General features: G+C 40.4%; 1 protein-coding gene across 12 annotated transcripts in view; it reads left to right on the forward strand.

The window, feature by feature from the left end:
- LOC105081557 (OX-2 membrane glycoprotein) overlaps positions 1 to 26,695 on the forward strand; it is a 97,255-nt gene that overhangs the window by 1,523 nt on the left and 69,037 nt on the right. For 3 of the 12 annotated variants that reach the window (XR_012506930.1, XM_074363372.1, XM_074363373.1), the window contains exons 2-6: positions 733 to 814; positions 3,564 to 3,770; positions 3,914 to 4,234; positions 6,569 to 6,962; positions 8,793 to 8,900. Coding sequence is in view for 11 of the 12 variants with exons in the window: in XM_074363372.1 (XP_074219473.1) it covers positions 733 to 814; positions 3,564 to 3,770; positions 3,914 to 4,234; positions 6,569 to 6,962; positions 8,793 to 8,900 (1,112 nt within the window). In the remaining variant the exon portion in view is untranslated. Of the gene's footprint in view, positions 1 to 732; positions 815 to 3,563; positions 3,771 to 3,913; positions 4,235 to 6,568; positions 6,963 to 8,792; positions 8,901 to 13,289; positions 14,567 to 17,672; positions 19,780 to 26,695 lie in introns of those variants that run through there. The other 9 variants (XM_074363399.1, XM_074363407.1, XM_074363426.1 and 6 more) reach the window with 7 other exon arrangements.

The following is a 26,695-nucleotide window of genomic DNA, read 5'->3' on the forward strand; positions in this document are numbered from 1 at the left end:
TGACCACTGCTGGCTCCCAGTTCACATATCTTGTGTTTTGGCTTTCTCGCCTATCTTAAACCTCAGATTTTTCACGCTGAGAGACAAACTATTCTGCATTCCTCATCACAGCCTTTGCTAAAGCCTGGATTTCAATGTGGCATGATGGTTTAAAAAAAATTGATATGGGATTAGAATGCCAGAGAAAATGTTTTAGTTTCAGAAGCCAAAGTTGTTAAATAGCGAGAGCCTAAATATTTGAGTTTTAAAAGCCTAAATGCTGAAAGACCAAGGATAAACGTTCATCCAAGAAGGAGTTGATGGGAAGAATACAAGGTGATGGAGGTGGCAGCTTTTCTGACCCTAGGCTGGGGGAGCAAAGAGGGACTGACTAGTGTCTATGCTAAGACACCAGTTTGTGTCCTGAAAAGGATGCTTTGTGCCTGGTCCCCAGGAATGGGGAATTCAGGAGGATGGTAATAGAACTTGGTTGAAATTCAAGGGCAGAAAGCATCTGTGCCTTGCTTTCCTGTGTTTTCTGTTTCACTGTTCCCTTGCCGTGATGCCAAGGCCTCCCATTGCTAGGGACCACCATGATGAGAGACACGCTGCTGCTTTTCTGCCACAAAACCAAAGGTTTCCAAGTGGTTAAACTGTAGCTGCAACATTCCCTGACATAGCGATCAGATCAAAGCTTCCTTAGCCTTGTCCTCATCCAAATGCCCATTTCTGTCCTTTGCTTTCTGTCTTCAGGTGTTCAGGAGGCTCTTCTGTCATCTGTTCTCCTGCAAACTGATCTGGTTCTTGTCAGCTCTGATACTATGCGAGGCACAAGGTAAAGATACTCCATTGCCCTGCTTGGAATCCAGGAAACACAATTTCTAGAGTGGAGCCATTTGGCCACTATTGTTTGTGCTGTGCTGTTTCGTCTGTCTGCGTGGATTATTTCAACGTGTGATTCGTTTGGAAGAGTGGGAGTGGTTCTTTCTACTTTCCCCGTTTTTGTTATCAAAGACTTTGATATTTAGAAACTGTTTTCATAGACAAAACAGATGTAAAAATTCTTTCTAAATTAAGATTAATTTTTCATCTATCAAGTTGAATAATGATTAAAATAGTAATGCTCTATGTTTGTAAAGAATTGGGAATACTTGGGGGAGTATGAGTGAATAGGGCCTTTTTGGAAGGTAATTTAGCAATAAGCCTTAAAATTGGGCGTGTCCCTCTTTTACAGAAAAATATTAAAAATAATGAAATAGGGAGGTTACATAGGTTCACATAGTCTATTGCCTAAACCATACACCTGCACTGCCCACTTACCTGCTGAGTTTCCTACTTGTGTTAGACCTTTCTCCGTGATTCCATAAGACACCACCCCTCACCTTGCTGCTGGCCCGTTTGGTTTTTTTTTTATTGAAATATAGTCAGTTACAATGTGTCGATTTCTGGTGTACCCCATAATGCCCCAGGCATGCATATACATACGTATATTCCTTTTCATTAAAGGTTGTCACAGGATGTTGACTGTAGTTCCCTGTGCTACACAGAAGGAAGTGCTGCTGGGCTTTTATCTCCTCCTGTGTGCTGTTGCTCTCCATCAGCCTTCACGGGGTGGGAAGGGGTAGCGTCACACCATCTGCAGCACAGGATTTACGACTGGGGGACTCTAAATGGAATTTCATACAAGCAGCAAAGAATTGTAAACTTTCCACTAAATTATTTCTTCCATAGTCAAAGAGGAAAATCGCCCAAGGTGTTAAAACTCTAGCTTTGATACCCTTTTCTCCTCTCCATTCTAAAAGCAGCAATTTCTTCACATCTCTGCTCTGCAACATCTCAACCAATGTTTAGGAAACGCCGGTCCTAACAACGGATGTTGCCCTGGAACTTTGCACATCCACTGAGAGTACCCCTCACTAAAACCAGACTTACACGACACCCGGGGGTCCTGATTTGTACGTGTCGCTGTGCCCATCTGTTCATTCCTGATGTTCAGGGTTGTTGAGAGGATGTTGTTGGGCTGCCTCCTTTTTCCCTGATTACTCTAGCCATTTTATCTGTATCATTAGTGTTAGAAAAAACAGATTTTGGTGTTTTTGATTAAGTCTACATTTTGTGTACCATTTTATTAATTTACACTTTTAACTTTATTAACTAACTCCTTTTATTATTTTTTGGTGGGTGGGAATTTTGGATATGTGTGTGTACTCATTTTTCAATCTTTCTTGTTTCTTAATAAATTAAGTTAGGATTAAATATTTCCCTCTGAGAACTGCTTTATCAGTTTCTACAGATTTTAATATAGGATATTCTCATTGTCAATCATAGTAACTCATAGTTCTTGCTATGATTTCTGGTATAATTAAAGAGTGAAAAGAATTATGTAAATTTATAATGTTATTGCACTATGGACAGTGTTCAAGGTCATTTTTTGTGCACTAAATTCAGTTTTGGGATATGTTCCACGTGTTGCTTGAAAAGACTGTTTTCTTTTGGGTAAAATTTATAAATACATGCTATTATACACATACATATATAACAATTTGTATATATATGTTTGTTTTTCAAATCTTCTATATCCTTATATTTGATCTTACTGCTTTTCTTTTTTAATATATAGAAGTGAAAATCTGAGAGAACTATGAAAAACTCTCCCATTATGATTGTAGATTTATATATTTTTCTTTGTAGTTCTATTAGTTTTTATATATTTCAGTTGTGTTTGTAGGTGCATGAAGGTTCATGATTAATATATCTTATTTTATATTCCTCCTTTTATCATTTTGAAAACTACATTTTTGTCCCTTACAGTGTTTTTGACTTCTGGTCTCCCTTTTTTTTTCCCTTTTAAAAGTCCTACTGGACTGATACTGAAATAGTGCAGTCTTTCAATTTCTCTCTAATACCTTTTATATCTTTATCCCTTTGTGCTACTTTCTGAGAGAATTCCATGACCTAATCTTCCTACTTACTAATTTACTCTTCAGTGATAACCACTCTGCTAAGTCAGCCAATCTGTTAAGATTTTATATTTCTCATTTCTACATCTCCAGTTTCTACTATTTACAATGCTGCTTCCTTTTCGCACTTAAGATACCACATTTATTCATGTCAAAGTGTTTTTTGATATATGGTATCTTTATTCATCTGGTATGAGTTCTTGGGTTTGTAAAGTTTATTACTCTTCTATCATTCTGTTAGCTTTCTCGAATGTTTGGCTTTTTGTTATTATATTGAGATTTCCCATTGAGTCATCTATCATATCAACATGAATAGCCAGTATTGGAGAGAGAAGGAATTACTGCCATACCTTATATTCTGCACTGCATTCAGTAAAAATGGGAGAATGTGTAGATTGTCATTCGGTTGTCAAAGCTCTCTGGTACAGTCAGCCTCCTGGAGCATTGTCCTGTATATCTCTCTGTCTTATGTTCCTGCCTTCACCACTGCTTCCTGAAGGCAGCCATCACTATTGCTGCCCGTTCCTTTGCAGAGTGTGTGCAGGGAATGGTTAAGGCCTATATACCTTCTTCACGTAAACTAATCACTCTGCCTATTGCCCATTGACCCTTTCTCATTCCTAGCTTATACCTCTCAAGTAAACACACTTGGTGATGTTTCTGTCCTATCTGGCAGTTGCCATCTTCAACCTCACTTCACCTACTTTTCGGCTTATAAGGATTCTTCATGCAATTTCTGGTCACCGGGAATTCGCTTTCCTGTTTTTCTACTCTTAAAGACTGAACAAATATATTTGAACTTATATTTCTTTAGCAGCATCAGGAATGTAGGTAAATGTTTTCTCTTTCTTTGCATTTTTTTAACTTTCCTAAATTTGACTTTAAGTATGTGTTTTTTTTAAATCAGAAAATGTATATTTGTGTATGTATTAAAATTTAAAGTATAATGTTCTTTTATGATTCCATGGTGAAAGTGGTGACCCAGGATGTAAGAGAGCCGCTGAACACACCTGCCTCTTTAAGCTGCTCTCTGCAAAATCCCCAGGAAGTCTTGATTGTGACATGGCAAAAAATCAAGGCTGTAAGCCCGGAAAACATGATCACCTTCAGCGAGAACCATGGGGTTGTAGTCCAGCCTGCCTATAAGGACAAGATAAACATCACCCAACTGGGACTCATGAACTCAACCATTACCTTCTGGAATACCACCTTGGAGGATGAGGGGTGTTACAAGTGCCTCTTCAATACCTTTGGTTCTGGGAAGATCTCAGGAGTAGCCTGCCTCACCCTCTCTGGTGAGAATCTCTGAATACATTGTCTTTAGCTAGAAATGTTACTCTCAAGAATGTCTGGAACATAGTGGTAGTGCCTAGTTTTTCAGGATCCTAATCCCAGAGGCTCATGGGAGAACACTTGGCTTCCACGTCTACTGTAATTGTGGTTATGGTTATTTGGAGAGTTCACGGTTACATGATATATTGAATCTCTGGCTAGAGTTATCTTTGCCCTAAAGAATCCTGTTGTCAACAAGAGTAAATTAAGGACCATAATGAGGACAAGTTCTTCGTAAGCAGTTACATGGTTCAGACCTGGCTTTGCCATTAGCAATCACGTGCCCCTACAAGGGTCCTGTCTACTCTCTGTACCACAGTTTATTTATCTGCACTGTAAGTGTGAAATAGATCATCTCTTGGGTCTCTAACAGCTTTAATATTTTTAGATCTAAGGACAAAGCTAGATTGGGCTCACCTGGAGCTGGTTATGGGCGTCCCTCTCATTTTGTTTCAGGCTCACTTTCTCAGGACTGATAAGGGGATATGAGGCTTTTCATACCTGATGCCTACTGGGGATTTAACTGAATAATAAGCATTCTTTTAAAATCCAAAAGGCTTAGCTTGACAAGGTTCCTTTCCTCTTAACTGATGCTTAGCTGAGATCAAGAATTGAGAGGTAGAAATAAGGGGTAACATTGGAGCATGGCACACTTGTTGATGGTCTTCGAAGGGAAGAGAAACAGGCAGGGTTATCAGGAATGTTAAAGTGAGAGTTTGAGCACAGTAAGAATACTGAACAGAGGATAGGAGGAAACTCAGTAAATAGGAATGCAAACAGAAGGACGACACCGAATATTTTGCTTATAGTGAGTCCTCTCTGCAGGATCTTGCATCAGGCTTTCTTGTTGATTTCCACTTCTTTCATCCTCTCTGTCCCCTTCTGTCTCTCTCCCCACCTCCAATCCCCCCTCCCTCTTCCCTTTCCTTTTATTCCTTTGCCCCCTTTTTTCTTCTCTCCCTCCCTTCCTCTCTCTCCTTTCCTTCCATCTTCCTTTCCTTCCTTTCTTCTTCCTGTCTCCTTTTTCTTCCTTTCCTTCTTGTGTCGTAATTTTATCATTTCTGTTTCTTTTTCTTTTCTTTCTCTTCTTTGCTCATCTTTCTCTTTCTTCCATTCCCCCTTCTTTACTCTTACTTTTCATTATATTTTTTTGCTTGAAAAGCAGATGCCTCTGAGTCTTCTAGCTGGTAATCCTGTAGTTCTTTTCCACACTGACCCTTTCCAGCCACACCTTATAGCTTTCATCTAAGTCATTCTTTGATATACTAGAGAGCCCTGCCAGCCAATCTGGCCATGCCACCATACTCGTCTTCCTTCATTTTATCTCACTTCCTCCAGGGCTCACTGATGTTAGTAATGTGGACATTCTGGACAGAGCCACATTCCTATAGGGCCCATTTCCTCCAGCCTACTGCCACCCACCCACTCCTTGACCCTCTAAGTCAGACAGATTTTTATTTAGCACTATCCTTTAATCATCTTGTGGGCTCCAAAGCCAACCACAGAAAGGCAAGTTTGCATTTCCCCAGCAGAGATAAGCTGTATATTACAAGGAAAATGAACTCATTAGTCAAGGGACTTTTGAAAGGGAATGGGGTACAGCTGACCTAAAAATAATCTTCTTTTTTCATAAGCTAGTTAATTTTCTCTTAACTCCAGAAGGTGATCTCCAAGGTCCTTACAACTGTCATTCTGTGATTTTTTTTCTGACTATTGGCTGTGAATTCCTAAGTTACATTTTGTATAGATATTTCAAACTGGGGCTTTCCAAGTCTGCTCCATACATGTCATTCACTAGCCCAGTTCCAAGCAGAAGAAGGCCATCTCTAAGTGGCAGCCCCTCTATAGGCTCTCTGTTCTGAAACTGCCCTGGTGCTTCTGAGAAGTGCAGGCTACATGGATAGAGGTGCTGACTGGTGGTCATTGTCAAACTCTTTGAAGGGGATACCTAGAAGAAGGCGGAGATGTTGCGTTGCTCAAGGAAAAGAGAAAAGCATACTGAGGCTCGGGGAGGGGGAGGGTACCCTCTGTCCGTGCAGCTTAATCTCCTAGAGACAAACTACACAGAGGATCTTTCTTGTCACAGGGTTGTACTAGGTCAGTCTCTATCCTGCAGGTCAGAGAATTAGATACAGAAGGAACTGAGAAGGCCCCAGTTTGGATCGGAGGTGCCACCTTATGTTTCTAGCCCCCACTGTCTTTCTGTAAAGATCTTTCTTTCATCTCTGGGGAGAGTGTGGGCCTCTGACTAGATGTTTAACTGATGGCAGGTCATTTTTTTTTTTTTTTTGTCCCAGTACAGCCCACAGTTTTCCTTCACTACAAATTCTCTGAAGACCACCTAAATATCACTTGCTCTGCCAATGCTCGCCCAGCCCCTGTGATCTCCTGGAAGGTCTCTGGGTCGGGGATTGAGAACAGTACTGAGATTCTCTCACACCCCAATGGGACAACATCTGTCACCAGCATCCTCCAGGTCAAAGACCCCAAGAGTCAGGTGGGGAAGGAGGTGATCTGCCAGGTGCTGTACCTGGGGACTGTGACCAACTACAGGGAAACGGTGAACAAAGGTAAGAGAGAGTGGGCCGAGATGGCGGTGGTCACATCTGCAGACACACGCGTGGAAGGCGCTGAATGCTCTGCAGAGCCTCTCAGCCTCTTAGCAAAGGAGCTGATAAGAGACAGAATGGGGTAAGTAGGCAAAGAAAAACTGAGTCGAGGAAGCCAATGATGCTGGTTTTACTTTGGCGAGTGTGGGATGCTGCCCACTTACCAAATGTTTTTGCTGAGATCCAGCTGCTGATTGTGTCCTCTGTGCCACCTACTGAGCATTTGTTATGCCAGAAATGTGACAGAGAGAGCTTCTAGTCCACTAGGGAATGCAGAGGAGGGGCTGGGCAGTTGAAAAACTGCATGTCACATGCTTCAGTAAGAAAGCTGTGCTACACCTTGGGAGGACCTAGGGTGGGAAGCAGGGGCATCAGCTTAGTCTGGAGGGATCAGGGTGTCTTCCTGGAGGAAGCGACATCTGTGATGAAACCCCTGCATAGTCTACACTGTGGGAAGGGGGCAACAGAGCTTTTGGGAAGAAGGCTGATCAGAGGTGTTTTCCTCACCCCATTTAAAAGTAAACTGCCTCCTGTTCAAGACCCCTTTTGCTCGCCTGTGTTTCTATCTAAACTGCTATCTCTGGGTCTCATCGATTCAGGAGGTGAAGACTATGGGAGAGAGAATAAAGGGAGCAGTGGTTTTAGAAACGAGACCCTTTAGCGATAACAATCCCAGTTTTCTTTCTCTGGGTAGTTTTAAGCACTAACTTCCGATGAGGCACTCAGGAATAAGCCTCCTAAAAAGATACTGCTGCTTTTTCGGAGAGGCATTGTGAACAATAAAAATCTGGAAAAGCCTGTGCCTTGTTGGCACGGTGGCCTCCAAGGAACATCTCCTGTAGTCATTTCTGGGGTCCTTGAAAACTAACTAGTCAGAAAGTCAACATTTTGTCAAAATGGGTCAAGAGGCATTCGATTTGGACATTTGTGAAAAGATCCTCAGATTCAGCCAAAGTGAAGGGTAAATTTCCCTGAAAAACAAGAACCTGAAAAGGAACATGTCTTCCTCTTCCAAGAATGCCCAAATTGACTTATTTGTAATGCTTATACATCACTCATGTAATGTTTGTTCATCCTGTGACCACAATTTACTAAAAAATCTTCCATGCTTAAAGCATTATATCAAGCACTAGAACTACTGAAGTTACACAAATCTGAAGATGCTCAGTTAAATTATGATGTGATAAATCTCATTAGAAAGGTATGGAGAAGGTGCGGGAGGCGCCCGAGTCAGGGAGTGAGCACCTGCCTTTGTATTACACAGTGACACCGAGGAGCTGAGATCCAGGCTAAGTTGCGTTTATGGGCTATTGGGAAGAGATATGATAACAAGGACATAGACGAGAAGGAATAGAATAAAAACATTGAGATGAGTTATTCCTGGGGCATTGGAATCACGAGATTCATGATTTTTTTCCCTTTATATTTCTCTGTATTTTCTAAAACTTCCTCAATAAACACAGTCCTTTAATGGACAGTATGGCAAGGAATATGTGCTTTGGAGGCAAACAGACCTCTGACCAAGCCTTGTTCTACCACTTATGGCATTGATTTTGGGCTAACTTAATTTCTCTGAGCCTTGGGGGTTTTTTGTTTTTTAATTTTTAATCTGTTTAATGATGGTAGTAATACCTAACTCATGGGCTATTTTGAGGATTAAATGAGATAACATATTCAAAGCTCTTATTACATAGTAACCACATTAAACATGTTAGCAATTATTAGCATCTAAATGTTATGAACATAATATGAGCTCATGAATTAAGACCTCAATTTGTATATATCTAAGAATAATCTTCATCAGAATCTCAACTCCAATAAAAACTCATCACAAGTATGGCTTTATCACTTCTTACCTCAACGGCTTCCACTGATGACCTTGTTTTTCCTTTTCTCCCTTCAATATCCACAGGCTTTTGGTTTTCAGTTCCACTGTTGTTAAGTATTGTTTCCCTGGTAATTCTTCTGGTCTTAATCTCAATCCTACTGTACTGGAAACGCCGTCGGAACCAAGACCGAGGTGAGTCCCTAAGGGAAGTACAAAGGCGAAAAGAAATGATTGTTCACGACAATTGGGGGGGGGGGTCACACAAAGATGTAAATAAGGGGATTTGGCTTGACGTTTCCAAAATACGTACATGTTGATGTTATTTTGAAACACTTTGGGACCATTTTCTTGCAATTGGACATGAAACATTTCTGCTTTTCATTTGCGAAGATTGTTTAAAGGCTAATTATTTTGTAAATTGAGAGTCAGGGTTGAGGAGAGGAAATGTGGAAAATATTTATTCTATCACTACGGAATCGTCTGATGGCAAAGCCAGAGAAGTCTTGGTGCCCACGCTGTGTTCTTCCTGCCCTGGACAATCTCTTCTCTTTTTACAGCATCCCACAGGTCAGCTCCCCTGAATACGTCCAATGTGACCACTAATTATGTAGTGCTTTCTGTGTCACACACTCACTATGTCTCAGACGCTATAGACAACACACAGGTGATTCATACTCATGATGACTGTGACATATCATTCTCCACTTCTGCACCGTTCATTTCTCTCTGTGCCCTACAACATCCAGCATGGTGTCTTATGTGTACCAGGTCCTCAGTAGATGTTCATTTAAAAAGTGAGTGAATGAATGAAAGGATACATTTGCAAAGTGATTTTTTTCAATTTCCTTTTTGTATTGTAAATTCAGTAACCTCATAGGTGCTGAGTCTAAAACATTGTGAGACATCCTAAAACAAGAGACACTATAAACCCAGAAAGGTCAGCTAGAGGGAGAGAATTAAATTTCCTTGGCTTCTGAAGATGGCACATAATTTATTAAAGCTAATGCAGAGCTGCAGTTTCTGTTGTAGGTAATGGGACTTCCCTAGGACGAAGTGGTGATGGGGGAGTTTTCTGCATCTCAGATGCCTGAAAGAGGGGGAAGAAAAACTGCCGGCTTTGAGTGTTATTTTACATTTCTATTAAAAAAAAAATCTCACTCAAACGCTACCTTTTTTGCGTTTTCATTTTGTCTCATAGATGAATATCTTTCATGCTCTAGGTTTTTAGAACACTTAATTTTGCATAAACCTTACATAAACACCAGATTAATTCTTGTGATTTTATCAGAAAAGCAACACATCACTGGTGTCAATGACTCTTTTGCAAAAGTAGACACAGGGATTTGCTCTGTCTGGGACAGGAGACTGCACATCAGATCATCTTATTGCACCTAAACATAAACCCATGGAACCCATGAGCTCTCTGCAAAATGACAAAGGCAGGGCCCATTGGATTCTACTTTTTCCAAACATTTCACTTTTCCAGTTAGGAACTGAAGTTGACCTTCTTCCCTGAGGTCACAGTTAGCAGCAGGCCTGGTACTAGAATCCTGGTCTCCTGATTTCTGCTGGAATATTCTTTCAGTTATGGTTTCCTGACTTGAAAGGCGCTATTGTTAGTGCTTGCTGACTTTTCTGTATTCTTTTGTAAAGTGCAGGCAGAAAAATATAAAGTGTTCATTTTAAAAAGTCCCTTTTGGATAAGAGTCTTATAATACAATCTATTCAAGCACAAGCTAAATTTCACTAGAAAGGGGCGTTTGCAAAATGACTGTCCTTTGTTCATTAAGTCTTGTATTTTCTGGGAAATCTAATTGTTCACCGCCTTATTCAGTTCCTGAAGTGACGATTCAGCGTCTCTCTGTTCCCAGGCTTTTTCTCATTTATGAAGTAAACATCCAAATCTGTATGAATCTTGTAAGTGCTGAGATCGCCATTTACTGACAGTGTTTTCATGACATACGGCCAATTCAGTTAATTACACTGGACGTGCAGTAACAAATTTTGAGTGACTAGATTTTTTTTGGTCTGGTTTCACAAGTTTTAACAACCAGATTATTTGGTCCCACTTACTTAAAAACTAGTAAAATCCTGTGTCAATTATGCTGGAGACTTAAAACCTCAAGGTTGGGGAAATACTGGTTTGTTAAGACAAAAACTTAAGTTATATGAAAAGTTGGGAAAAAAGGAAGAAAATCATCAAAGATGCTGTCATTTTTTTTTTATTTCTTCAAGTATCGCATTCTGATTGTCAATTTGTGATGAAAGCGAATAGTCCTACCACATTTACCTTTCATCTCTACTTACTCTTACTTTATTTCTCTCTCTCTTTTTCTTTCTATTATCTTCTGAAACAGAAAACTTTTGGATGGGCAGGGAAACATGATTAGTCAAAAATGACTCTAAGATTTTGGACCTGGTGACCTGAAAAATGGTGATGTGAACAGAAACAGAAGTGGAGAGGGGGACCTGAGTGTGTGTGTGTGTGTGTGTGTGTGTGTGTGTGTGTGTGTGTATGTTTTCAGAGTTCGTGGGGAGAGAAAGAGTAGAGGAGAAAAGAATTAGTTCTTGAGCTTACTGAGTATGAGTAGACAAAAAGTCATCTCCATGGAGCTGCCCAGTGGTAAGACGCATCTGGTAAGTAAAAGAAGTCTGTTAAGTAAGGTTCACCTTTTTAAAAAATAAATGACCATAACAAAGTTTGTTTTAGCTTAAAATCACCTATTCATTGCTCACTAAAACATAAGCAGATTCATAGTTTGTGGACAGAAGGATAATCTCTAACGATGGATGTTATCCTCGTGGAGAAGTCAGACTCCCTGCACCTTGCTTGTGATGCTGTGTAATATCAGAGAGTATGACGTTGGGTTTTTCAACTGTAAAGCTGCACCCTGGAGGAAGGTGTGATGAGACAGGGCCGATTTCTCTTTGCACCATTCCTGGGGGGATCATCACAGTTACTTCCCATGAGACTATAATAATACAACATTAGATAGGTTTTCAAAGAACATTTTTTTTTCTTTCATGAATCAGTCCTTTATTACTGAAATAGAAAGTGGGAAGAAACTAAAATTTCCTAGGGAGATTTCCCACCATTTCATGATAGTTCTTTCTGTTAAAACCCAGTTGATAGCGTACCTTTGCCCCTTCCATACATACTCCAATGAAGTTAAATTTGAGGTTGAGAATAATCTTTTATTTCTCATGAGTCAACCCACCAGTGATTATAAGCTTCTCAGAAACAAAACCTTCACTTTGGGGCAGATATTTGCAGACAATTACCTAATTTGTAGAAATCTTTGAGTAGCAGTTTTCTTTTGTTTGATTGGGTCAGGGCTGAATTGGAAAGCAATAGAAGATTTAGACAATCATGTGAAACATATATTCCAAATTTCACTTTTCCTCAAGTATCTAACTATTTCAGATAGAAGTGTTTTTTTTTTAAACTATTTTTTTCACTTCACCTCATAATAACCTAACCTCTAAGTGGACTCTTCGCAATGGTACCAATGGCAATGTTAGTCAAACACTGTATCCTGGGTGGAATCGTGTTGCTTTCTCCTATTCTAAGCTTAGTCCTATGTCACATAAGAGGGCTCCTCAATAAACAATTTGTGGTGGTGAATTTGTTGATTAGTTGGAAGGATGGTACAAAGAATATTTGTTTTCAAAAAAATAAAAAATCTTGGCTTTGCTAGATAATTGTACTTATGCTTCCCAGGTTAAGGCTAGATGATTGGTAACCCTCATTCCTTCCCCAGTTTCCTTATAGGTCCAAGCAGCAGAAATGTAATATATAAGAAAAGTGTTAAGCAATCTTTACAGAACTGCCCAGGTTAGAATTGCTGGGAAAAATCTTGCATTCTAAGGCTTCTACTTTTCTACAAAATTTTGCCCTTGAATGGGTGCAAATGCTACACATCACATCAAAATGTCATAGCAAAATCCAGTCATGAAGTAGATGGCTAACAGGCCCACAAGCCTGGGCATTCTTGCCTGAGCTATTCTGTCTTTCACCACAGATCACTGATACTGGAAACGTTAGCAACGTTAAAACATGTAGGGCTTTGCAAGTTCTGGTAAAGAATGACCTAAGGTTACAAAGAGAGTGAGGCATGGCACCAAGATTAAATCCCTGGTCTTTTACTTAACTGTCTACGTGCTTTGTAGGGAGGCCCACATCCTCCCACTCTAAGTGCTAGAAAGCTAATAGCCCTTGAAAGGACCACCATCTGTTTACTTTGTGACCATTCCCAGCCCAACGTCCAGCGAGTGAGTATCCACAGCAAACAGAACTCAAGATCTTATAAATAAAATACATGTAGAACATTGGAATTCTTGAACATGTTCTTTTTCTTCAAGACTTAAATGATTGTGCAAACCATTATTTCCTAGAATTACCTATATTTTTTTAAAGAGACCCTGACCCTCATATCACCTTGGGTCAGGAATGTCTACTTCATCTTTGCCGATGTGCAGGAGAGTTCTGTGTTTATTGATTCTCCTGTTATCTTCTTAAAATCCATTAGGGTAGAAATTATAAATGTTTAAAGTTAATATTTTGATCTTTCTTTTACCCAGAGCCCTAGAGGAGTCAACAGAACCCTGAAAGTTATTCCCTGGTCTACTTGAATCTGACTCAGTAGGATAGCAGGAGAAAGGGGGTCATTCTCCAAGGAACCTAACAGAGCAAAAGAAGTGGGAGTCAAAGCCTAAGGATTTTGAGAATTTCTGCCGCCATCTAGGCTACCCAGAGCTTATGTGAGTTCCAAGAGGAAGTCATTTTACCTCTCAGGTCTGTTATAGGACTTGACTTTGTGAAACGATGCAGTGCTGTGCTGTTGAAAGGATTCTGGACTTAGAATCAGGAGCCACTGCTCAGAGGCCGACTTTGACTCCAACTGGTGGCAACTCTGTGTTCATCACTAACACAGTGAACTTCCATGTTTGCATCCAGAAAATTAAGAGGTGGGACCAGATGATTTGCCATTTAGTTCCAAAAACTGATGAAATTCCAGGAAAAAAAAATGAACAAAAAAGAAAGAGAAGAATACAGGAAGGTTGAGGACCAAAGAACTTTTCTGAGACTACCTTTTGCCTTTCTGCTGATGCTCTGTCTCTTCTTCCCTTCCTCTTCTTGGGTCCATAAGTCTGTTTCCTCATCACTTGGGATGTAGTCTACTGCCTGCTTACTGTTTTGCTAATAACTGGTCTTTCTAGAAGCTTCAGTGTCACTGCTATTCTTCATGTACTTCTGTGATGTTTACCACAATGAAACTGGAACTGATTTGTCGTGAAATAACATTGGCAACCTTAACTTTACTTATCTATTTTTATAGCCGACTAATTATTGTTAGTATTAGACAGCGGCTCATATTTTGAAAAAGCATGCATATCTTGTCCCATTTGTCTCACGGTAAGACCCAGACCTGTTTTAGTCATTTTAAATTCAGCCTAGTAGTATGAAAACATATCATGAACATAGGCATTTAGGGAGTTTCCTGAATAGCAGTCAGCCAGTTCCAATGCTTTGTGTCTCCTAGCTTCTTTTTTCACGAGTTAACTTCTCATAAAAGCAGTGGAAGCATGTATGGGTGTACAAATCTTTGTTGTAAACATATTGTTCGAACTAGTAGAACAGTTATGAACTCTTCAATAGTCATAAGATGAAGTTAGTGACCTGTTCAGTATCTTTTGCTTTCTTGTCTCTATCCAGTGATGTAGGAACTAAAACTTAAATTGTTTTCACTTTTGAATGGCATATTTATATATTTAGTAAGTGTTTTCATATGTTATTTAATTCTATATTATTTTGTATATTTGTATTAATATACTGAGTAATTAAAAGTGTCTAAATATTTGGTGCATGATGTTCTCTTGGGAAATGTGGAAAATGTGTAAATTAATGATAATCTATGTCTTTTCCTTCTGTGTGTGAAGCCTTCCTCTCCCCTCTAGCTCTTACTCCCAAAAGATGCTGTTGACATTTGTGTGACAAGGTCACATATCAGATGTCCTTGATCTGACCAGTGAGAGCTCCTTCATGTTGGTGCCTGTCCTTTTGATGTGACCTGGTCAATTTTGGAGCACTTCCTTACATGTGCTGTTTTGATTTTGCTTCTAGATACCAACCTTTGCAAATGGGTTGGCTTACAGTTTTAAATTTAGTAAGTGTTACCACCCTGCTTCTGGTTTTGCTGTATTTCTGGTATCTCAGCTGCCAGATCAGACAGGGAAACTTAAGAAGCAGCTCTCAAACATTGAAGGGTCTCAAGACCCCTTTACACCCTTAAAACATCATTGAGGACCCCAAAGAGCTTTCTTGTAAAGTGAATTATGTCTGTTGATAGTTACCATCCTTGAGATTAAAACTGATAATTTTTTTTTAGAAAGCATACAAGCATGCATTTCATTAGACATCAGAGTGATGACAACGTCACACATTGTGTGACTAACTCCACCGCACACTTGTGAGATTATGAGAGTGAAAAAGAGAAACAAGGAAATGATGTGATTACGATAATAGTTCTGACTTTGTGGATCCCCTGAAATGGTCTCAGGGGCAATATTGAGGACTGCTCACTTTAAGTATAGGCAGAGAAGGAGCCCACCTTATGAGATTTCATGAGTCTTTCCCAAAGGCACTCCTTACGAGACAGCTGTCTTCACAACGCCTAAACATCCCACCGTCCCACCATAATGTGAGTTAGGCCATTACTTTTCTGGGAGTTCCCCTTAAAGCGCAGAGAGCCTGGGGACTAATCCTTCTTCCGCACTAATAATTCAATATAAATTGGCTTATTAAATGGCTTATCAGTTACCTTGGCTTATTAAATGGCTTATCAGTTACCTTGCGTAGGTAGGTTTTGATGGGAAAGATTGGGAGGGTCATAGAGAATGAAGAGAGGAGGAGGAAGCTGTAGCTCAGAGCACATGGCTCTGTCTGAGAAGGCAGCTCCCTGTGGAGTACCACTCTGCCTTGTGACTCCTGCTCCCCCACCCCTGGGAGGGGCTCACCAGTTCCCCTACACTCATCCTGAGCCTTTTACCTACCAGTGCTTTTTCTGAATTTGTGAATTGGAAAGAGACAGCTTGGGCTTTACATGCTTAAGCAAGGCCGGGAAAGTTGTAAACATTTGAGTCACTTAGAAAAACTCAATCATAGTTTTTTTGTTAGTAAAAATTTAGAAAAATTCCAGAGACAGGGGAAAGCAAAAGAAGCATTTTGTGCTTAAATAGAACTAAAACTGAATATGAGAACTTGGGGGAGGGGTGGGAATTTATAAACCACCAACTAGGTAATATTTCATAAATACAAGTTGAAAGAGTACAAAATCTATATTATGACTAGAGATTATGAGGCTCTGGTTAAAATAGTTTTCGGGGACTTTCTTTTATGGTTATTCTTAGCTCATCAAGAAGGAGATTCAACTTTTTAAAAACAAAGCTTCCTAAAGTAATTTCTCACAACTGTCACATTTTTGTTTTTTGTTTTCTATCTTGTTCTGAAGACATTCCAGATTGGACTACAGTCTCCCCACCTTAGTCACTTAGGCTAATGAACTTGCTCAGGGTCACAACAGAGCTCTGATTCAATTGTAAGCAAGCGAACTTTTGCATAGACATCATATTCATTTGAGCCTTGTGAGGTCAGGAAGATATTTAAGCCCAGTTTTATAGGTGTGAAAAATGAGGCTCCAAGCTTTTCCGTGACCTTCCTTGGGTAACACTGAAAAGGTTAGATGGGACTGCAACTCCAGCTCAGAATTCCAGACTTCCTGCCCAGTGCTCTCTGTTCCCTCCACTCGTGCTGTAATTCATCTCTTGTCCTACTTGTTAGTATATCTTACTTGCTTTATCAATATGTTGAGAATCTAGCTCTTACCCCCAATCTTACCACCTGGCCCAAACCATCATCTTTCTCCTAGACTGTTGCCATAGCTGTCTAATTAGTCTCCCTGCTTCTGCTTTCTCCCCCTTTAGTCTATTCTCATATCTGTTCTAAAATATGGGTCAAAACAAACCATGTCCTTCTGCACAGACTTTCTCAGGCATCCCATCTTATTTGGGGTAGAAGCCAAAGACTTTACATGGACTATGAGTCTCCACATGGTTGAGCTCCCTGGTACTCTCTGAAATCACCTCCTACTGCTCTTTCTCCTGCTTATGCTCTGCCAGCCACACCAGCCTCCTTGCTATTGCACCTACATTCAGACATGTTTCCACCACAGGACCTTGGCACTTACTCTTCCCTCTGCCTGGAATGTTCTTTCAGTGGAGGACCACAGAAGCTCTTTCCTCCCCCCCCCCCAAAAAAACCCTCTCTAGCTCCCTCTCCTGCTTCATTTTTCCTCCCTATCAGCATCTAGCAGGCGCTGTGCTTTATTTGCCTAGTTTATTATCTGTCTCCTTCCAATGGGTTGTAAGCTTCACAAAGGCAGTGGTTTTTATCTGCCTGCTTGCTTGCTTTTCCCTAGCACCTAGTACAAACCATCAATAAATATGTCTTGAACAAGTAAGTTTTATGCTAATACATCATGGAAGAGAGGAGTAGTTCAAACAACTTTGCCCTGGAACATCCCTCCTGCCCTCTGAGAGGGCATGATGGAACTCGAGAGTAGAAAAGGACTTTTTCGAAATTGTCAGTCATGAGGCATAGAGAAAAGCATTATGGATTTGGAGCCCAAAGAATGGGATTTAAGTTCCACCCCTGATATTTAGTAACGTGCGATCTTGGGCCAGTCACTTAATCTCTCCGAATTTACATGTCCTCAATTATAAATCAAATGTGCATTAAGTCTGTCTTTCTGAGTGGCTGTAAAGGCTCGGGTGAGAAAGGGTCTATCTCCCAGTATGTGCAAGTTTACGTGCTGAGGCGTGCCTGCCCTGAGACCTCCAAACCCCCGCTGAAACAGCACAGGCCTCTGTCCTCAGTTGCTTCCCAGTTCCTTCTCATTCCCACAGGCAACTGCACTCTTGTCAGAAGTGGACTTGAGGTGGAGGTGGAGATAAGGGGCTGAGTAGAGAGAAAAACTGCTGCGCTTTGCTTCAACACAAGCAGGGGCCCTACTGCACCATCCAGGATGATCTGGCACCTCCTTATGCTGAGGACAAGCCCAAAGGAAAAAAAACACACAAAAGTTAAAGTCTTTTCTATTTAGCATCAGCGTTCTGAATACAGTCCAGCAGCAGAAAGGCACTGAAACGCAGCTGCTCGGCTGATACACTTCAAATCCAGGATTCTGGATCTGGTGGTGGTGTTTAGCTTTGTATTTAGTAATTCCCTTAACTTGTATTGGTTTCCCTTCTTATAAATCAACGACAATACTGTAAATAGCTCACATAAAATTAAGTCAGATGATGGCTTAAATTAAATGCTTTTAAGTAATGTGTTGACTAATAAACCAGATGGCTCTCAGGTAAGAAGCATTAAAATCTCATTGATGGGGAAGAAGTTGGAGGGAAGCACATGGATACCTTCATGGGTGAGTAGCACTGGCCTGGACCAGTGTTTGTGAAATATAGCCTAAAGACAGCCTAGAATTTGATTCCCCCTTACTTGTCCCAGTGCGTTCTATGAGACCAAGCCAGTTCTGGGGCTGCCCATGCATGGTTGGAACCACTTGGGGAAAGGAAACACTTTTCTCTACTGTGTCTTAGGACTAACCTCAATTTACAAATCCCTTGAAAAGAGAGAATCTATTCCTCAAGGGAAGCCTATGCTTACCAAGTTGTATTTGATTTGACCGTGCCCTATCCCCAAAGTGTCATCGGAAGCCACCATCTTGTATAAACAAAGGTCAGCAACAGTATGTGGTCTAGCGTGTCCGGAACTGACTGGCACCTGTGCCCCTGGGAAGGCTGCGTCTCCTCATGCGTGCCGAGGAGCGCCGTAAGAGACTGAGTACGAATCAGAAGTCAGAGTCAGAAGAGATTTCAGAAATAAGAAAACAGGGCTCAACATGTCAGATGGCTCACTGAAATCACACAAACCTCAATCCTTTACCAGGACACAGGAGAGAACCAGGCAGCAGGAATTCCCAACATAGCTACAGACCAAAGACTCTAATGCAGCATGATGGAATCTGCTTGAGGGTGCTGGCTCAGCCAAGAAAAACTTTTCTGAATTTAAACATAGCTTCAAGACAATGGGGCTTTACTGAAACCCCAGACTTTCCTGTGTGAGGCTCAATGCTGTTCCTATCACTGGTTTTTGATGTACCTCCAGCTTCCTTGGCAGTGAACAGGTAAACAACTGGTTTGATAGATAATATGTGGTTTTAACCTGATGCTTAAATTTTGGAAAACTCTTTCCCTTGGATAGAATAGTTTTGATTGTTTTCAGCAAAGGTATTTCTTGAGGGGAGAATCTTGACGGGAAAGAGAGAATGAGGGCGAGGGAGCAAGTGAGCACATTCTTGGGTAGGGAAGGGAAAGTTTCCAGATATATCAGGTTAAAAACAAAAACAAGAATACCCCCAAACCACTTAAGAAGCTAACACTTATAAGGGTAGACCTGAATGAATTTCCACTCACTCTCATCAAGTTTCAGAAAACTAAGCATATCAGAGAGAACAATTCAAACGTGGTGAAAAGATGAAGAGAAAGAAAACAAGTGATTTCACAAGTTTGGGGGCTGAGATGGAATAGAGGTGATGACGTTACTCGATGAAGTCGTGATAACTGGTTTTTATACCGATTAAGTATCTATGAATTTTCTGACCATACAGTGGTTAGAGAACAACACTGCATTTCTCTTTACTGTTTTATACATGTATTTATACTAGTTGTGTCCATGGCAATCAGAACAGCAGCCTGTGTCTTGCAGTGGGTAACATTTTATCAAGCACTGTGGGTAGTCACCCAACTGTTCTGGGTCTAGAGAGATTGCAGCAGAGGGAGGCACTGAAAAAATCCATCTCTTAGAGAAATGTAACACTTAATGGCAGACAGAATAAACCTACTTGCATGTATTTAAAAACAACTTGTGAAATTTCGTGAAGTAATGTCATGAATGGGAAATAAATTTAGAAATGTATTTATTAAAATTCAATTTATACTTTGATCTTTACATGTTGATTTTCCCAATTTACTACTTTATATATGTATTTTTTTTAATTTGCTTTTTTTTTTTTTTGATGGGAGGAGGTAATTAGATTTATTTATTTATTCTTAGAGGAGGCACTGGGGATTGAACCCAGGACCTCATGCATGCTAGGCATGTGCTCTACCACTTGAGCTATACCCTCCCTCCCATATGTAGTGTTTTAATTGCTTCAAGTCATATGTGGGAAGAGAATAGGCAAATAAAATTTAATTCTTAAACTAATGTTATGGTAGTATCTTGCCAAGTCTAGGTCTCCTGACATAATACCAACCCGACTGTGGGATTATAACTATTAAATCAGATGAGTCAGTGGTTACACATTAAAAACTTCAAAGTACTATAACAGAAGAAGAATAGTGATAATAATAACAACAGCTAACATTTATTGAGCACTTTGATATTTTGCCAGACAGAGTGATTTGCCGGCATGTTGTCATTTAATATTCACAATAAACCTATGAAAGAGCATCACTTTACTATTTGACGACAACAACAACAATGACAACAGGTACAAGAAAAACCCTGGAGGCTTGGGAGGACTGAGGCATCTTTCCAGTTATAAATGGGCAGAACTAAATATAAGTAGGTGAAAAGGATTTTGGTGTGATACAAATTTTTGAAGTGGTTTTGATCAAAACGTTTTGGAGAATATTTCCAGTAAGTAATACTTAAAACTCAGTCTTTGGCGCATCAAACAGCCCACTTCACACTTCTGTAAGATAATGAGGTCCACAACTGAGTCCCTGGAACCTGAGTGTGATCTTATTTAGAAAATAGGTCTGGACAGGTGTAATTTAAGATAAGGACCTTGAGATGAGATCATAATGGATTATCTTGGCACATCCTAAACCTAATGAATACAATCTTTACAAGAGACATATGGAGAAGAGGTGAAGGCAATGTGACCATGAAGGCAGAGATCAGAGTGATGTGGCAGCAAGCCAAAGAATGCCTGGTGCCACCAAAGAGGCAAAGAACAGATTTCCCACAGAGACTTTGGAGGGAGGGTAGCCTTGTGGACAACCTTGATTTTGGATGTCTAGCCTCCAGAACTGTGAGGGAATAAATTTCTGTTGTTTTAAGCCACCAAATTTGTGGATATGTTATGACAGCCCTAGGAAAATAACACAAAGATCAAGAGAACAGAACTAGAACCAATTGGGAGAAAGTAAAAGGATGAACTTTCTAATTGTTGGAATTGCTCAATAGTGTAAGAGGCAGACTATTTGCAATAGCTAAGGCATGAAAGCAACCTGAATGTCCATCAACAGATGATTGGATAAAAAAGATGTTCTCTCTCTATACACACACACACGCACGCACACGCACACACACACACAATGGAATACTACTCAGCCATGACAAAGAATGGAATAATGCCATTTGCAGCAACATGGATGGATCTAGAGATTATCATACTAAGTGAAGTAAGTCAGACAGATTGAAAGACAAATATCATATGATATCACTTATATATGGAATCTAAAAAAATGACACAAATGAACTTATTTACAAAACAGAAACAGACTCACAGACATAGAAAACAATCTTATGGTTACCAAAGGGGAAAGGGAGGAGGGATAAACTAGGAGTTTCAGATTAGCAGATACAAACTACTATATATAAAATAGATAAACAAGGTCCTACTGTTTAGCACAGGGAGCTATATTCAATAGTTTGTAATAACCTATAATGAGAAAGAATATTGAAAAGAATACATATATGTATGGCTGAATCACTATGCTGTACACCAGAAACTAACACAATATTGCAAATCAACTTCATTTCAATTTAAAAAGAAGAGTCTGAGGGGCAGAGTTATAAAATTGCTGGCTTCTGGCAATCAGAGTAGTGGTTCGGTTGTTGAGTGGTCAGGAGGAAGAGCGCTCATTGCACGGAATTGAGAGTCTTACGGTTTTATTTTATCAAATTTACATATTTCTGACTATAGTTTTCTGAAATCACATCTCAGAATCCCCAGCTTTTATTCATTTCATTGTCCATTATCTCTGTTTGAGTTAAGAATAATACAGTTAAGTCCAAACAGGAAGATTAGTTTCCAGGGCAGGAGGAAGCCAGTGTTGACCATGACTGGAAACAAGATCAGGGATACCTGGCAGAGCTTCATAACTGTGCAGCCATCTCCCTGAAGCTGATTTATCTGATGCTCTCTACGTTTGTAGAGGAGCAGATTTTCTTACAGGAAAATAAAGAAGCTACCTTCTTTGTATTATTATACTCTCTTTCTTTGGGCCACTAGCCTACTTAGGGATTAAAAACTCACATAATTGCAGTTGACTTTAAGGTCAACTAAATAATTTTCCCTGTCTCTGAGATGGTGAAGAATTAATATTTTGAATCCAGTTAGGTTATCTGATTCATTGGCTTTTAGGAAACCACAGGTAGGAGTTTTTAACCTGGGTTTCAGGGCTATATGATGGGATAACTCTACAAATCTCTTAAAATTACAAGCAAATTTGTTTTTTATCTCTTCTCACAGCATCTCACAGTAGACTGCCTTTCTTTAAACTCTCCCTTCCACTATCATCTGAGATACTATGTGTTCTTGATTTTTCCTCTTATCTTTACATCCCATCCTCCTGTGCCTAACATAAATTCTGCAGTTCTTGAAAGCTTGGATATAGACCTTCTCATTTTCTCACTCTGTGCTCTCCCCTGTATGATCTCATCCATATCCATGGCTGCAATTATGAGCCATAGACTCACAACTCCAAAATTACTTTTAATCCAGAGCTCTCCTCTGAGTTTCAGATATGCATATGCAACTGCCTACCAAACATCTCCCCTTAGAGAAAACTCAAATTGAACAGGTCCAAAGCGGAACTCTGGTCTTTCTCAGTCCTAGGACTCATCCTCCTCCAGTTTTCCCTCTCACAGTATGTAGTATCATTCATCCAGGTATATAATCCAGAACCTGGCAGGCATGCCTGACACTTCTCTCTCCATCTGTCCCTATATCCAATTAATCAAAGTCCTACTAGTTTTAATCCTAAAAATAAAATATACACCTCTGCATCTCCACCACTACTACATTTATTTTACACATTATCATCACTTGTCTGAAATATTGTGAATCCATTCCCTACAAAGTTACCTGAGCAATCTCTCTAGATACTGATTATGACATCCCCTGATTCACATGTTCCAATGACTTTCTATCACTCTTAGAAGAGAATCTAAAGTCCTTCATAGGATCAGCAGTCTGGCCCCTATGTACTTTACTAGCTTCATATTGTACCATTTCCTCTGACTCTCTGTGCAATTCAGCCAAGTTGACTGTACCAGATATCTAATGCCATGACTATGTTGCAGATCACCATCAAATATCACAGGCATATGACCATCATCATGTATTACCCGTTGTGATTGACTAGGCAGCTCTACAGATCTTGGCTAGGCTTGCTCACATGTCTGAAGGTCAGTTGGAAGTCACCTAGGAAAATTTGGTTCTACTACACACCTCTTATTGTCCAGCTGGCTCTCCTGGGCATGTTCCTGTAGCAATTAGAGACAGGAAAGAGAGCACATGGAAGCACACAGGCCAAGGCTTGGAACTGGCACGTCATTTCCACCACATTCTATCAGTCAAAGGAGATTCAAGGAGTGTGAAAATAGATGATATAATTTTCTTAAAAGGAACTTCAAACCTGGAAAGCAAAGGAGAAGATAAAGAGTGGAATGAAGACTTGGGACCAATATCACAATCTTTCATCTTATCTTTCTTGAATATGCTTTTTCCCTTTTTATCTCAAGGCCTTGATACGTGTCCTTCAACCTGCCTGAAGAGTTTCTCCCACCTTAACCTCACCACTCCAAATGACTGGTTAGATTCTACTGAATGTTCAGCTACCAGCTGATAAAATTTCCTAAAAGGAAAACTGCCAGAACCACCCCCTCCGGACTAGTTCCCTGGGCCCCATATGTCCTCTCCTTGAACCAGTATTTCAACCAAAGGGAATAATTCACTGTATAATTTGCTATTTAATGTCTGGCCATCCTTCTAGAACATAAGCCCCTTGAGAATAAGAAGGATATCTGTAATGTTTAATATTGTGTCTCCAGCACTGAGCAGAGTGCCTTATACAGATTGAGTGCTCTGTAAATATTTGTCAAATCTATGATTGAATGCTGACATTTGAGGAAAAGATCCATAGCTTTCATTAGAATCTCAAATGGGTTTATGATCCTCTAAAAAGTTAAGGACAACTGTCTGAAGGTTATGTGACATAGACTACGGACAGATAAACGTGGAACATGGAAGGCTGAGGGTTTGGGGATGTTAGGGTCTGAGTGGAACAGGGTGTGCCTGTGGCCTTCTGCCTTGGTCTTGCTTTTCTTATACCACTGGACTGGGCTATGGTGTGGGGAGGTGCCTTTTTGGCTCCTTATTGTCACTTCTAGACCATTTTGCTTTCTGATTCCATGAAAAGCCCCTTCACTGAGACTCAAATCATCAGATAACTTATAAACCCCTTCTCTTTCTTATAGTCATTAGCTTCCTCATGTCATTCCTTGAAGATTTTAGTTCCTGGCTGTCGTTGGTCTCTCCAACTGAGAGAATAAATTAAGAGCTAGTGTCCTTATGAAAAGAATATCATGTGAAGAACCAGAGACACCAGGAGAACTTCCGGAGACGATGAAGGATTGGAATGAGGCATCTGTAAGTCATGGAATGCCCAAGATTGCTAACAAACCCCAGCCTTGGGACTGTCATGGGCCTGCGGGCATGTTATTCACCGTGTTAATATATTACAATGGGCGTATAATGAAGCTCAAGCTCTGCTAGAAGTCAAATCTCCCACCATCTTGAGCCTCAAGGCCTCCTGGGGGTTGAATCTTCTACCATTTTGATGTTAATTGCTGTGGCATTCCTTGAATGGCTGTGCCCTGCCCCCTCCCTGTTTCAAATTTATTGAATTAGATATTTAAAGTAATAAGTTTATATGTAATTTCTGAGGGATTCTGCACATTTTGTTCATGAAATGTATATGCTGCCCTTAATTTCAATCTAAAAAATTCTTAATTTATTACTTTTTTGCGATTGTATTTAACACTTTGAAAAAGCAAGGTTTTCAAAATTTACAACTATAGCAGATTGAACATCAATGATAACACAGGCTACCGTAAGTACTGCTTCCTATAAACAAAGCCCCTAAGAGATTAAACAAAAAAAGCCCAACTGATGTCAACCTAGGGTGGATCCAAAACAATTTTTTTTGATGAAAGTGACTCTGAGGTTACAAGTAAGGAACCTGAAAGACAGCCAAAACAGCCTGAGCAGCAGAGAGGGACGACCACAGACTTCATTCTTAGTGGGGCATAGAGAATGACTCAGGAATCCCTAGGAAGGTAGAAGCCAAAACTCCTTAATTGGAAAACTATGCAATAGGCAGCTTAAAAAAAACAAAACAAAACCAAAAAACAGCCTCTTCAAAATGCCTCCCACTTCCAAAGCACGCACACACACTTGATATGGTAAAAATGAGTCTGACTGGCTTCGTCTAGAACTCTTTTCCCTGAAGAGGCTTTGCGTGGGCAGTGCCAGTTAGAAAAAAGGCTTCAATTTGTGCTTCCTTCAGCAGACCTGGTGTCAGCTCTTTGGCTCAGGGAATAGACCTCAATTGTCTCTCCCTCTTGTTTCCGCTCTTCCCTGATGTACTAAACTTTCCTGGCAGGCAGTGTAATCAAGTCAGACCTCCTGCTTTGCAGCCATTTGCATTGAGGTCAGCACACCGGTGTGAGTGGAAGGAAGCAGAAGGCAGATCAGGAAGAAACATGCTTGGATGGAATAAACTGTAACCCAGGTAGACCTCTGCCTCGCCAGCTGGCCCTCCCAGGCAACCCTGGACTCCGCTCCCGCCTGACTACTCTCCTGCAGCGCCTTCTTGAAGATGCACCAGGGCTGAACCACACGGAGCTTGGCTGCTGGCAGAGAGTCACTGGTTCTCAGTTCAGTCAGGGTTTTTGTCTGCGTTTGCTGTTTCTTCTGCCTCAAATATGAACCTGCTCTGTCTTGTCCAATACTCCACTTCCAGTGTCCAGAACAGCATCCTCACATAAGAGTCACTCAGAAAACACATGTGGATGCCTGAATGGAGGACAGGAAATGCGGGAATACTCTTTCAACGGCCTTCTCAGAGTTTTCCATTTTAGTTCACCCCAAGGTCAGAGAAGGTCCTTCAGGGTAGCGCTAGATTTGCTCTCTGCCTTCTGTACCAGAAAATGCCTCACCATTGTCCTTAGGAACAAAAAAGAGGAAAAGGCCACTTTCTGGAAAACTCATAAAGCAAAGTCTTTCAAGGGCACAGATGGGCTCTGTACTCAGTCCTTTTTTCTCATACTAGGGTCCTGGTCCTGCCCTAACCCACAGAATAAGAAACCAGAATAAGGGAGTGCCAGATTGGAACGCGAGAGCCTTGGACTGGAGCCTTCTCTTCTATTTACTAGCTCTGTGACCTTGAGCAACACCCTGATCTTCTCTGTACACCTCTTTCTTCAGAAGTAAGTGGAGTTAAAGATATCACGTGGCTCAGAAGTTTGCAATGAGGAACAAAGATAAAGTTTGCAAAGATTTAGTCAACTTCCTCTAGAGGTGTGTGTTCAATTTACGTTAACTATACTGTGGTTTTAGTTATCAAAGGAGAAAGCCTCACTTGGGGGATTTCAAACTGTGTTTCAGACTGAAAGTTTCTTAGAGGTGCTTCAGGATCTGCAAATGTTTAATTCCATTTTTTAATAGATTTTACTTTGTAGTGTTTTTTTTAATAGACTTTAATTTTAGGTTCACTGTAAAATTGAGCAGAAGGTATGAAGTTTCCCATAAACATCTTGCCTGCTCCCCAGATACAGCCTCCCCCAC

This window comes from Camelus bactrianus, chromosome 1 (assembly GCF_048773025.1).
Source record: "Camelus bactrianus isolate YW-2024 breed Bactrian camel chromosome 1, ASM4877302v1, whole genome shotgun sequence".
Taxonomy (NCBI): domain Eukaryota; kingdom Metazoa; phylum Chordata; class Mammalia; order Artiodactyla; family Camelidae; genus Camelus; species Camelus bactrianus.